The sequence below is a fragment of the Neovison vison genome, chromosome 9 (genome assembly GCF_020171115.1).
Source record: "Neovison vison isolate M4711 chromosome 9, ASM_NN_V1, whole genome shotgun sequence".
Classification (NCBI taxonomy): domain Eukaryota; kingdom Metazoa; phylum Chordata; class Mammalia; order Carnivora; family Mustelidae; genus Neogale; species Neogale vison.
In genome coordinates, this window is record NC_058099.1 from 20,492,205 (window position 1) to 20,506,953 (window position 14,749).

General features: G+C 44.5%; 1 protein-coding gene across 4 annotated transcripts in view; it reads right to left on the reverse strand.

Annotated features, from left to right (window-relative positions):
* The window catches only part of SNX30 (sorting nexin family member 30), a 112,540-nt gene that overhangs the window by 57,041 nt on the left and 40,750 nt on the right, over positions 1 to 14,749 (reverse strand). For all 4 annotated transcript variants that reach the window (XR_006386381.1, XR_006386380.1, XM_044265114.1 and 1 more), the window contains exon 2: positions 3,905 to 4,096. Coding sequence is in view for 2 of the 4 variants with exons in the window: in XM_044265114.1 (XP_044121049.1) it covers positions 3,905 to 4,096 (192 nt within the window). In the remaining 2 variants the exon portion in view is untranslated. The remainder of the gene's footprint in view (positions 1 to 3,904; positions 4,097 to 14,749) is intronic.

The following is a 14,749-nucleotide window of genomic DNA, read 5'->3' on the forward strand; positions in this document are numbered from 1 at the left end:
TCCCAGCTTTACTTCGAAACCTCCTGTTCGCTCTGAGCGGAAGACCTCATCATCGATTCCTAGAGAAAACTGCAGCGAGAAGCACAGAACCCTCAACTTCCTGCTACAGAGAACAAAACAGAGCAAAACAAAACTTCCCCTCTTCCTCTAGAAACAATGGAAGAAGTGCACCTCCCCCTTCGGAGGCTCCTGCTCCTTCCCCGCCTCAGCGGCTTCCATCCTCCTCTCCAGCCCCACCTCAATGTCCCCCTCTCTAGCCACATGGGCCTCTGGGCATTCGCACAAGTCCCGTCCATCCTTAAAACCAAACAAAACTGCCCCTCAACAACCCAAATCCACACCTTCTCTAGCTCCTGTTCTCACTTCACTACCAAGCCATCAACACTCATGCCTTGTCTTTCTGCCGCAGCACACCGGCTTCTGCCCACCTCTCCAGGGAGTGCCCGCCAGCCACCCGTAACCCTCTTGTCATCAAATCTAAACGTTCGCTTTGTAACCCTTATGTATCCTTGACCTCTGAGTGGTCTTTTGCCTCTGTGGACCACGGAGGCAATCTAAAAAGAGGAGATAGTGGGAGCGTTAAGACTTGGGATCACTAAGGAGATGCGGTAAGAGACAGGAAGGAGGACGGCTCCTCAAGGCTGGGTAGGAGACCGAGCGCAGTGCTGGGGCAAGCGGGGCAGAGCCATCCCTCTCTTGAAAATCATGCCTTGTTGGAAGTACAGCACAGACAGATCTGGACTCAAGTCCTAGGTCAGCCACGTATCAGCAGCATATCCTGGAGTAACTTTCTCAGTTTCCTCATCTGCAAAGGAAAAGTGCCACCAGTACCCGCCTCACTGATTATGAGGACGAACTGACAATATGTTTAAAGCACTCAGCACAAAATAAACTGATGGCTCAGGCACAGAGCAGAACGCTGTTTCGGTCTGAGAAGACAAGAGCACAGCTGGGCTCCGTGCTCAGTGGGGAGTCTGCTTGAGGTCCTCTCTCTCCCTCGGCCCCTCCCACCCCCCCCACTCTCTCTCAAGTAAATAAATCTTTAAGAAAGAAAGAAAGAAAGACAGACAGACAGACATAATAGTGTACTTGCTGGCATTTACTAGCCCAGAAAGACGCCTAACACATGAAAGGAATGGGCAGCATACAAAATACTCATTTCTGTAAATGGACAGAGACAAACAGTTTAGAAATTTATAAATGATTATTTCTGGCTGGTGAGCTTATAGGTATTCTTTTATTGTTTCAGCTTCCTTGAGTTTTCTAGTTTCTTTGCAATAAGCACATATTACTTATATAAAGAAAAAAGTTTCTATGACCAAAAAGTACAAGCAGATGGTAAGTGGTCATTAATTAGTTATTATGATGAAGACACTTTCTAGGAGCCTGCAGAGAAAGGAGCCAGGATCCACATGCACTGAGAAGGCCGGGCTGGTTCCCAACCACTGCAGAGGAAAGGCACCCATGACTTAGATTTGGGTGGAGAATGCTTTAGGCTCATTTTAGTTCAGGGAAAAGCAGCTCTGTACTTTGTCCAGCTTTGGTCATCAGAAATCTGAATTAGGGGCGCCTGGGTGGCTCAGTGGGTTAAGCCGCTGCCTTCGGCTCAGGGCATGATCTCAGGGTCCTGGGATCGAGTCCCGCTTCGGGCTCTCTGCTCTGCAGGGAGCCTGCTTCCTCCTCTCTCTCTCTCTGCCTGCCTCTCTGTCTTCTTGTAATCTCTCTCTGTCAAATAAATAAATAAAATCTTTAAAAAAAAAAAAAAGAAATCTGAATTAGGACAGGGCAACCAGAGCTCAAAGTAATAAACTATTTGTACAATCTCGTCCTGTGACCATGAACTTCGCTAGAGAACCACAGCAGAAGCGGAAACCCAGGAGAAAATTGGTGTGTGAGACCCTGCGCTCCCGTGTGTCCTCTCCCTCTCACCCCCACACCCCACAGGCTGTGTTGCGACAAGGGGCGTAGCTATGCTTTAATGCCAGTGTTTACAAAGAAGGTTCCAAATGCACCACCAAGAGTTTAAACCTGGTGTTGCTACTTGCAACGGGAAAAGAAAGGGACTCTGGTTTGAGATAGAATTGACAGTAAGAAGTAAAACTTAATTCTGCAAAAAGTTCACCAAGAGGAGGTGGCATCATTGCCGAAGGAAACGTGGAACTGGAAGCTGGAAGAGTTCTGACTTACAGGCTATCGACCCCAGGAAAAAGGGACAGAAACAAGAACACCAAGGGAAAAGAGTGAGGAAAGAGGGAAAGAGGCAGCACAGGAGAGCGCACGAGTCAGTCGGCCTGTGAGGACAACGGAGGTCCTGTAGGATTAGCCTTGTGGGAGGTGGGGGAGGTGGGCTACAGGGCAGTGGAGTCAGGCGGGGGCAACATGTGCAGGAGAGCTAGTGCTGCTGTGCCAGGGACGCAGTGACCTTGTCCTTCAGCAGTTTCGAGCACAAGTTCAAGAAAAACAGGTTTTCCATTTCGCTGACTACAGGGTAAAAAATAAGTTGACCCTGGGGGCTGGGGTGATGGGGGAGGAGTGGAAATAGTTCATGGGAATACATATATCAACCTAGAACCTCTGAAGATTTAACATACCTCTAAGCACCTAGCCAAATCCCTGGGAAACAGCAGGCACCCAGTGGCCCAGGGGATGGGGGAAGACTGCGTGCACGCATGTGCGTGTGCACGCAATGTGTGTGTGCACACCTACAGAGACAAGTTTTCAAATGTGAACCAGGTGCAGAAAGGACAGGGCAGGAATATCAAAGAAATATCTGAGAAAGGCTTATTTGTCCACAGAGAAAAGATATTGTATATGGGATGCCTGGGTGGCTTAGTAAGTTAAGCTGTCATGTAAGATGAAAGCCGTCATGCCTTAGCTCAGGTCATGATTCCAGGATCCTGGGATCATGTCCTGCATTGGGTTCCTGGCTCACCAGGAAGCCTGCCTCTGCCTGCTGCTCCCCCCTGCTTGTGCTCTCTCTCTGTCTCTGACAAATAACTAAATAAAATCTTTTTAAAAAAATCTTTGAAATCTTTAAAAAAAAGGGCACCTGGGTGGTTCAAGTGGGTTAAAGCCTCTGCCTTCGGCTCAGGTCATGATCCCCACATCGGGCTCTCTGCTCAGCAGGGAGTCTGCTTCCCCCCTCTCTCTCTGCCTGCCGCTCTGCCTACTTGTGATCTCTGTCTGTCAAATAAATAAACAAAATCTTTTTTAAAAAAATCTTTTAAAAAAACCTTTAAAAATGGAATTAGGTTTAAGAGTATGGGTTTGAAAATAAAAATGTTGGATTGACAGTCCTAAATATTAAGATTAGAATCCTGGTTACCAACTCTGTAACCATGAACAATTAAAGTTTCTGCTTCAGTTTCCTCATCTCTAAAATTGTAACTACAAGGTTACAATTGAGGGTCACTGTGAACATTAAGCCGGTCAATCTCAGCCCCCTGCCCACTACCCGCATGGCTCATAGCAGAAAGGCAACCAATCTTCATTCCCATCCTTCTCTTAGACCCCTCCCGCTATGATCCACTCCAATTACACCAAATTACAACCATAGTCCTACCAGACATTTAGGATGATACAAAGATTCATTCATAAATTTCAATAATAAAGTGATCTAACAGCCTATAAAGTATCATGACCAAAAATAAGTGAAGGTAGCAGGATTAAATGCTCTACTTGAAAGACTATAGTCACAACTTCTCTGTCATTTCAAAGCAAAAAATTCACATAAAATCCTTTTCATCTGAATGCATTTGATCTCTCAAAAAGCCACACCCACCATTGGAACGAAGGTGAACCTAGTCCTACAAAGGGAGGGAGAAAGGAAGACAGGAATCATGACAGCAGGTCTCCAGTTCACCAAGACCATCCCACAGGGGCAGAAGATAATGAAGGGACCTACTTTGGTGGTGATCCTATAAGTAATGTAGGTCTCCATCGTACAGACATGCTTCTTGGGATCGTCAACCGTGACAAAGAGATCTCTGGTCTCACCATCGATATCATCATCAAGCTGAAGTCTGTTGAGAAGGGAAGACGAAGAAGCGGGACTCGAAGTACCTGCAGGAGTGCCACCATTGGGCAAAATGAGATCCTGAAAGAAGAAGAGAGTCACCTTACAATTAAATGAAAACACATTATCGGGAGAACATCAGCAAAACATCAGCTCATGTAGCCAAACCAAGGAACACCTCTACATACAAAAGGCAACATCCAAAGAAACTGAGCCTCTCCTTGCTAAGTTTTTATTGAGTGAACAGGTCTTCTGGGACCGAGGGAAACAAACTCTGAAAGTTTGCCGACCTATCTTCCAACGAGCACTGGAGGAACCCCAGCCCAGGGACACAGGACCTACCAGCCCCCGCCACCGTCAGACTTCGCCAGGAGCACACCACTTTCTCCCCCTTTCTCAAGACCACCACCTGGACCCAGGGAAACAGTAACACATGTGAATCCTCTTAAATACTCGGCACATTTAAAAATTCAATCAATCATCACAAAGAGACAAGTAAACATTACATGCCTCCTGAAAGAAGTTTATGCCACCACCTAAAAAGCATGCCTGCCAACAACTGGATCTGAATCCTGAACAAATCTCTATGACCCAATACCACAGTCATAGGAAATACAGAGGAGGGAGGGAGATGTTAGACCACACTATAAGGGTGCAAATGGCAGAAGCCACACTGTGTGAAATTAAAGAGAACCACAGACCCAGTTTCTTCAATAAGTGAACTGCAAGGAGAGAAAAAAAAAATGGAGGAGCACCTAGAGATGCTACGCAATTCGGGGGATCTATCAACGACTGTAGGGGATCCCAATTAAAATAAAGTGTTAACAGGTTTTGTGATATTCAGGGAAATGTGAATATTGATCAGTTATTTGAGGATATTAAGGAATTATCAGGCATGATAACAGAAGTACAATGGTTTTACAAAGCTTTCATCTTTTTGGAATACATGCTAAAATATTCATGGCTGAGGGCGCCTGGGTGGCTCAGTGGGTTAAGCCGCTGCCTTCGGCTCAGGTCATGATCTCAGGATCCTGGGATCGAGTCCCGCATCAGGCTCTCTGCTCAGCAGGGAGCCTGCTTCCTCCTCTCTCTCTCTCTCTTCCTGCCTCTCTGCCTACTTGTGATCTCTCTCTGTCAAATAAATAAATAAAATCTTTAAAAAAAAAATTCATGGCTGAAATGATAGGACATGTGGTATTTGCTTCAAAATAATGAAGGATAGGTAAGCAGGGATATAAATGATACAAAATATGCCTCAAAGTTGATTACTACTGAAGCTGGGACTTGCAGGTTCACGACACAGTTCCCTCCTCTTTCGTATATGTGTAAATCTGTCTGCAATATAAAAGCTTTAAAAGGCAGGGGGGAGGTACAAATGCAAGAAAAAGAGAAGGAACATTTTTTTAAATTATGGAGCTCTTTCTGTTTAGGCCATAGGAGGAAGGCACTTGATTAAGTTATGTTCCTATAATATCCAAAAAAGGTTCAGTCTCGTGTTTTTTGGTTTTTAGGTTTAGTAACAGACAAAGCCTTGTCTGCAGTAGATGTGAATGCATCTGAATGTCACCAGTTTCATCAGGAGGCAAAGACAGGAATAAGGCAAGAAAGTGACACGACACCACTGAAGAGGACTTGGAAACATTCTTGACCTGTTGGTCAGTGGATCACAGGTTGGGGGCAGGGAGATGCTTTCCTTGAATTCTCTCTTCTTGTATGTAGGTTGTATTTGACTTAGCCCTCAGATAAGGGAACACGAGGAAATGAGAGGTCAACCAGCAGTCCCATCCACGAGCTCTTTGATCGTGGGACGTCTGGGAAAAGGGCAGTGACAAGGCAGCGGGAAGTATGGGCTGGAGTCAAGGGCAATGTCACCCAACTCGGTGGATGATGGTAAGTAAACAGATAAGGCACCTTCCTTTGTTTCCATTTCTACTGACTAGAGAATTTAATAACATATGTATTTATACAACATCAAAAATATTTCTGTAATTACTGAACAGATAGCATTTTCACAGAAGATACTCGCGGGACTAGACCCCACTCCCCACCTCTCCTCAGCCCAGGAGCTTGTCAAAGCCCATGGCAGCAGCTCTCGGTGTGGACACGACTGCGGAGTCCAGCAGCTGCTGATCTGACCGCTCTGTGGGCAGAGACGCCACCAGGCGCGCACAGTCCCTATCCCCGTGTCTGTAGTTCCGAAAAGGACCTCTTCTCCGGAACTCTGTGATAACCATCCTATCTCCTTGTTTCAGTAAGTAATACTGAAACACTGACCTCGGGGGCAAGGGACCGCATGAGGAACCGCAGGGCCCCCCTTGCTGACATGTCATCAACACCCGCCACAGAGAGACTCCAGCGATGGCAGCACATTGCACAAGAGAAAGAAAGAACTCAAAATCTTCAGTCAGATAAGCCACCATGGGCTCTGACAGCAGCTTTCCTCCATTTGGCCTCAAAGGATCTTACCAACCTTGTTTCTCATGGCTTCAGTTCCAGAACCCACCATGCCATTTCGGACCCCTCACCTTTGCTGGCAAAATCACCCCCTCTTGCTTACATGGCGGTCTCCGAGCATCTCACTGGCATCTTTCAAATGCCCCCCCCCCCCCGGAATACAGGTCTTTCCTTCATCTGCCCCCTGACAGATTTAGTCAATCTTCTCAAAACTTTGAAGATACTTCCCCTGAAGCAGCTTTCACAGTTTTAAATCATTTATTTACATATGTAACATCCACAAACACCGCTGAGTCCCCAACAACTATGACTACTATGACTGTGCCTTGTTTACCTGTGTGGGTGGGTGAGTGGGTGTGCACCTGTCTGTGTGTGCCGTCTGTCTCTGCAGGTCTCCCTGTGAATCCAAGCCAACTCGCCCGACCTTTGCTCTGGGGCCCTCTGCCAACAACTTTCCAAAAACAGCCCACACAAAGGTCCGAGATGTCTCCACCAGACAGCGGGAAGTTAGCTTGTACTCAAGTCAGTTCACGGGAGGTGAGGAGATGGGGGAGGGGAGGGGAGAGGAGGGGAGGGGAGAGTCAGTCAAACAGATCTTACCACACTGAGGATTCTTTCCTCCTAGGACTGTGTGACCAGGCAAACATTCACACCCTTACTATTGGGTGTTTCATGGGCCAACATATAAGCATGTACAAATAGCCAATGACCTACAAATGTCTACAATTTCCTAAAACTGGACCCTGCCAGCAGGGCTTTCCATGGCACAAGTGTACACAATGCTTCCACGTTCTCATTTCTTCACAGCTCATGCAGCTCGTGATGTTAGCAAGACCTGTAACGTCTCTATGGAGAAGGAGGCAGACCAGAAGGTCAGGTATCGCGTCCCAGTGAAGCTTGGCATCATTATGCTAAGAACTGAACCCAGGTTTCTAGCGCCGGGTTCAGGTTCTCAGCAAGCTGAATGCCTTCAGTGTGGCTTTTCCAACCCAACAGCGCCCCATATCTCCAATATCTGGCCATAAATCCTTCTTGGTAAATATGAAGCTTCTGATTTTAAAGCCAATCAGGGAAAGCTAACATTTTCCTGAGGATCTTAATACAAGTTATGCCCCCAGGTTGACTCCCCCCCTCAAGATACAGACCCCATGAGAAGTAAACATGGAGGGAAAATAGGAGAATCATAGGAGGAAAAGGAGAGGGGTCTGAGTCCTCTAGTAGCAGGTGTGCTAAACGAAGAGACCTAAGTTCTTGAGCAGGGACTGTGGAAAGGCAGCACCTTTCTGACCAGCACGAATCACAGGATGTAAGAACCGAGTATCCTTGGCGCAACACAAAAGCCTCCTGCTTCATTTTCGCTGCCCTACAGTCAGACTTCCACCCTGCAGCCAGACAGCTCTTTGAAAAATCAAAGCATGCCACTCCCCTGCTCAAAACTCTCAAAGACATCCAATCACGTTCAGAATGAAACCCAAACTCCCTCCCATAACCCGTGAGGGCCAACGGGGCCTCATATTCTCCCTGACCTCATCACTGCCATTCTCCCCTAGCTCATCCTGCTCCGGATACAGGGCTTGGCCCTTTTAGACCTCAGGGCTCCCTTGTTTGCTGCCACTTTACCTGGATCACCCCCCCACACACACACACATTCCCCTGTGGTTAGCTTCTCTTTTCAAACAGGTTTCTGTTCAAATGACACGGACTCAGGGAGGCCTTCTCAGCCCACAAAATCGAAAACTATGTCTGCACCCCTCTATCACTTTCCAGTCCTTTCCCTGACTTTATGTTAGTCACAGACTATCATTATCTAAAAACTTATTATGTGTGTTGACTGACGGTCGGACAAGAGCAGAGACTTTCATCTAATTCGCTCCTCTATCCACTGGCCCATCGTAGGTACTCGGGAAGTACCTGATGAATTACCGAGTCTTAGAAATGATCCAGCTCAACCCCTTGCCAATAGAAGGGACCCAGTAACTGTCTGCTGAAGGACAAGGAAACTGAGCCTAGCAACGACTAGGCAGTTCTGAAGCCCAGTTCCACTATTTACAAGCAGTGTGACTTCTGCAAGCTTCTTAATCTCTCCATGCCCTAGTTTCCTCATTTACAAAATGGATATAATGGGATTGAGTTAGTTAGGGTATGGAAGCAGTTGGAACAGTGCCTGGAACAGAGTGTGTGCTATACCACTACCAACATACTTAAAAAAAAAAAAAGGGAGATCAACCTGTCTTCAAGTATGCATCCCCCTAGACTCCATGCAGCTGGTTCAGAGTAGACACTTAATAAATGCTGCTGAAAAAAAAAAATTGTATCAAGAGTCATAGTTGGTGAGGCACCTGGATGGCTCAGTGAGTTAAGCCTCTGCCTTCGGCTCAGGTCATGATCTCAGGGTCCTGGGATCAAGTACCACATCAGGCTCTCTGCTCAGCAGGGAACCTGCTTCCTCCTCTGTCTCTGCCTGCCTCTCTACCTACTTGTGATCTCTGTCAAATAAATAAATAAATAAAATCTTTAAAAAAAAAAGTCATAGTTGGTGCCTCACATACACTTTTTTTTTTTTTTAAGATTTTATTTATTTATTTGACAGAGAGAGAGATCACAAGCAGGCGGAGAGTCAGGCAGAGAGAGAGAGAGAGAAGCAGGCTCCCGCCAAGCAAAGAGCCCGATGCGGGGCTCGATCCCAGGACACTGAGATCATGACCCCAGCTGAAGGCAGCGGCTTAATCCACTGAGCCACCCAGGCGCCCCTCACATACACTTTCCTTAATGACTTCACAGTAGCTACAGTACCCCTTGAGGAAATTACAACTACATAGTTGACAAATAAATGAAAAGTCCTCATTGCTCCAAAATATCAATTCTCACTTATGCGGGTTTCAGTTATAAGTGAATTTCTTCCCCCCCCACCCCTTTCTACTTAGGAAGGGAAACACATACATAAGGTGCTTCAGAACCCCCACTGGTTCAAAGAATGTCAGTTATAAGATCTACCATTGTAGTCAGCCAGTCATGAGATAGATTATTAAATTAACGTAAGTCAATGGCAAAAGTATATTACATTAAACATATGGTTTATGGAAAGAAAGTGGTATACATTAGGAGCCAGTATGGTCAAGAAACCTACTCTTAACTCTACAGAGAACAAACTGATGGTCACCCGAGTGGAGGTGGGTGGGGGATGGGCAAAACAGGTGATGGGGATTAAGGAGGGCACTTGTGATGAGCACAGGGTGACTAAAATAAAAACTTTAAAAAAAAAATTCATGCTTAAGTACTCTAACTTCTCTTTTTGATAATATTAGAGGAATGTGGGCAACATGATGATCTAGTTTCACAAGAGCTTGACATAAAAGACGTCCTTAAACTGAAGGGAAGAAAGCGCGTATGGTACCTGACTTGTCTCCATTTCCTGTCCCCCACCCCACCACCCCGCCAAGCACACAGGAGATGCTTGAAGAAGAATACGTCCTATACAAACTGAACAGAACACTCTTGACTATTGACTTTGCTGTCAAGCTGAACTTAAGCCCACTTTAGAGAATACAGTCAAAGGGAAAATCCTGAAGTGTTCCGTTCAAAGATGCTCATAACAGAGCAAAGAATGCAGAGTAAACCCTGGAAAAATCCCAAGGGCTCAATAACCAGGAAATGATCGTGTTTACATTCATAGGAATGTTACATGCTCATTTAAACATTACAAATCTAGACTCCTAGATAAACTCCATGAGCTGGCCACATGCACTTTTGCTTCCTCCCTCTTTCCATTCTCCAGATACTAACTTAACAACCCAAAGAATGAAAAAGAGAGAGCAGTGGGGGGGGGGGGGGCGGTGGAGAAAAAGCAAAGCAATGTCTGAAATCGGACGAGACTGGAAACCAGGCAAGAATGCCATCCAAATATCAAAACTTCCAAAGGTTTTCTACTGGATCTAATTGGGACACAAGTGAGGAAAGAACTAGGAGGTATCTTTTAACCCATGTCCCTGAAGTCACTTAAGGTTATCAAGGTTACCGAAGAAGCAGAAAGCGCCCTGAAGCCCTCGCCTATACTCTAACTTGAAAGTGCTTCTTCTGGGGGGATGGGTAAGTGAAGGGTCAGCAGTGGGGCAGAGAAGGACCACCAGTGTGGCTGGCTGCTGCGGGCAAGGAGAAGCCCTGCACAGGCAGAGAGTTCACATGAGGACCACTAGTAGAGCGAGGCCTACCTTCACGGCTTCCTCTTTCCATGAAGGGGAGAGACGCAAATGCAAGTCAAAGGTCAGAGGAACGTGAAGGCAGCTGGAGAGCTGCCCTGGGAGGGTCCACCAAGCACAGGGCAGGCAAGACTACGAACTGAAGGAGACGGGCTCTCCTGAGATGGGGAGAACACCGGAAACAAGGAGGAAGCCACGCTACACTCCATCCAGACCCAGAGAGGTGAAGCCAAGAGTCCAGAGCAACTAACCAGGATCCCGGCTTTTTTCCTTCTCTTTTCCCCACTGACAGATCACTCAGTTTACCTGTCAGCTGATCACTTGACTCAACCTCAGATCTAAGAAGATAATTCTAACATGATGGAGAAGAGAGGGGATCCAACGGTTCACTTGTTCTGATAGGAGGCAAATGGTAGGCCTTCATTACCTCATTAGACACAAAAAAAACTAAAAACACACCCAGCCTGTGTTAACTCACCATTCAGACCCAAGAAGACCCAAACACGAAGAAAGTAGCACAGTCGTCAGGAGCAGATAAATATATGTACTTGAAAAAGATTTATCCCACGAAATAGAGCCCTTTGGGCCACATCTACTTTGTGTTCCCATTTAAAAAAAAAAAAAGTCAAGACTAGAATAGGGAATAAAAAAGTTAAAAGTACAAATTGGAAATGGAAAAGAATAAAAAGTACAAGCTTCCTAAAAGACGAGTTAGATAAAGTAACTTAGGAAAGCTGGTCAATAGAGAAGGGACAGTGGGGGGAGAGGGAGTAAACAATATTTAAATTTTACTTCTTTGTATGGTTATAAACTATATGGACATGCCAAGAATAACTATGCCAATAACTTGGACGTCTATATGAGATAGAAGCCTTTCTAGGAAAATACATGGCCAAAACGAAATTTAGTTAAGGTAGAAAATCTAAATGAATAACCACAGAACTGTTGTCAGAGAACTTTTAGCGAAAAGTAAGCAAAGCCCCATGGTGGGTACAGCTGAGCTCCAGTGAACACCAAGGAGTAAGTGCGTCCTCTAAGACACATAAAAGACACACAAAAAATAGAGAAACCTTTTAAATCATTTTATGAGAATGAACTATATCTGATATCCAAATATTAGGACAGAAAAGGAAATTAGATATAAGTGTAAACATTATCAAAAAATAACAGCAATTGGTATATTAAAAGAATTTTTTAAAAGAATACACCAGGATCAAGTCAAATATGTTCAAGGAAATCAAGAATAATTTAACATTAGGAAATGTATTAATGCAACTTATCATATTAAATGATTATATAATCATTGTTGGATATAATCATGTCCTTGTACAACTACCAAAAGGCTTATTGGTATCATTCGTTGGTAATGAATTGGTATCAGCTGTTCCATCAAAATCCCTAAGTAAGTGGCACGTGGGTGGCTCAGTCGTTAAGTGTCTGCCTTTGGCTCAGGTCATAATCCCAGGGTCCTAGGATAAAGCCCTGCATCAGGCTCCCTGCTCAGCAGGAAGCCTGCTTCTTCCTTTCCTACTCCCCCTGCTTGTGTTCCCTCTCTCTCGCAGTCTCTCTCTGTCAAATAAATAAATAAAATCTTAAAAAAAAATCTCTAAGTAAAATTAAGAAATAAAAGTAAAGCTCCTAAGGGGATGGGGGTGCTCAGTTGGATGAGCATCTGACTATTGGTTTTGGCTCAGGTCATGATCTCAGGGTTATGAGATTGAGCCCTGCACTGGGCTTGGCTCCCAGAGCCTGGCTTGGCTCCCAGCATAGGGTCTGTGGGGGACCCACCCCCCCCCTTTCTCCCTCTCTCTCTCTCTCAAATAAATTATCTTTAAAAAACCTTTAAAAAGGTGCACCTGGGTGACTCAGTGGATTAAGACTCTGCCTTTGGCTCAGGTCATGATCTCAGCGTCCCGGGATCGAGCCCCGCATCAGGCACTCTGCTCAGCAGGGAGCCTGCTTCCCTCCCCTCTCTCCCTGCCTCTCTGCCTACTTGTGATTTCTCTTTCTCTGTCAAATAAATAAATAAAATCTTAAAAAAAAAACCTTTAAAAAAAGTATAAAGTTCCTAAGAAATGAAACTTTTTTGTAGTTGCATTTCTACACACTAATAATGAAGTTTCAGAAAGAAAAATTAAGGAAACAATCTCATTTACAATTATACCAAAAATAATGAAATACCTAGGGATAAACTTAACCAAGGGGGTAAAAGATCTGTACTCTGAAAACTAGAAAACACTGATGAAAGAAACTGAAGATGGACACAGATGGAAAAATATTCCATGCTCATGAACTGGAAGAACAAATACTGTTAAAATGCCCATACGACCCAAAGCAATCTATAGATTTAATGAAATTCCTAGGAAAATACCAACAGTATTTTTCAGAGAACTAGAACAAATAATCCTAAAATTTGCATGGAACCACAAAGACCCCAAACAGCCAAATCTATCTTGAAGAACAAAGCTGGAGGCATCACGATCCCAGATTTCAAGATGTATGACAAAGCCATAGTTATCAAAACAGTATGTTACTGGCACAAAAACAGATCACATCGGTGGATCAGAATAGAGAGCCCAGAAATAAACCCATGATTATATGGTCAATTAATCTATGACCAGGGAGGCAAGAATATGCAACAGGAAATAGACAGTCTCTTCAACAAATGGTTTGGAAGAACTGGAGAGCTACATGCAAAAGAACAAAACCGGACCAATTTCTTATATAATACACAAAAATAAACTCAAGATGAATTTCCTAGAAGAATTTCCAAAACCATGAATTTCCTAGAAGAAAACATAGGCAGTAATCTCTTTAACATCAGTCATAGAAACAATTTATAGAAAGGTCTCCTTTGGCAAGGGAAACAAAAGCAAAACTAAACTACTGGGACTACACCAAAATAAAAACACTTTGCACAGCAAAAGAAAACATCAACAAAACAAAAAGATAACCCACCAAATGGGAGAAGATAGTTGGAAATGATATATCTGATAAGGGGTTAATATCCAAAATATACAAGGAACTTATACAAGTCAACACCAAATATAATAATAATAATAATAATAATCCAAAATAAAAATGGGCAGAAGACATGAACAGACGGAAGACATACACATGGTCAGAAGACATACACATGGTCGACAGATGTGTGAAAAGATAATTTACCATCATTAATCATCAGGGAAATGCAATTCAAAACCATAATGAAATAATCACTTCATACCTGTCAGAATGGTTAAACTTGGGGTGCCTGGGTGGCTCAGTCGGTTGGGCATCTGCCCTTGGCTTAGGTCACAATCTCAGGGCTCCTTGCTCAGCTGGGAGCCTGCTTCTCCCTCCACCTCTACCTGCTGCTCTCCCTGCTTGTGCTCTCTGTCAAGCAGATCAATAAAATCTTAAAAAAAAAAAAAAAGAGTGGCTAAACTAAAAAAACGGAAGAACCGACAAGTGTTGGCAAGGATGTGGAGAAAGGAACCCTGTGCACTGTTGATGGGAATGCAAATTGGCACAGCCACCATGCAAAGTAGTACGGAGGGTCCCCAAAAATTAAAAACAGAATCACCATATGACCCAGTAATTCCACTACTGAATATTTACCCAGAGAGTATGAAAACACTAATTCACAAAGTTATGTGCACCCCAATGTTTATAGCAGCATTATCTATAATAGCCCAGATACGGAAGCAACCCCAGGGTCCACCTATAGATGAATGGATACAGAAGATGTGGTAGACATATACAATGGAAATACTACTCAGCCATGAGAAAGAATGAGATCTTGCCATCTGCAACAACATGGATGGATTCGGAAGGTATAATGCTGAATGAAATAAGTCGGTCAGAAAAAGACAGCTACCATATGGTTGCACTCCTATGTGGAATTTAAGAAACAAAACAAATGAGCAAATAAGAGGAGAGACACACAAAAACCAGACTCTTTTTTTTTTTTTTTTTTGACAGAGGGAGAGATCACAAAGTAGGCAGAGCAGCAGGCAGAGAGAGAGAGAGGTGGGAAGCAGGCTCCCTGCTGAGCAGAGAGAGCCTGATGTGGGGCTCGATGCCAGGACCCTGAGATCATGAC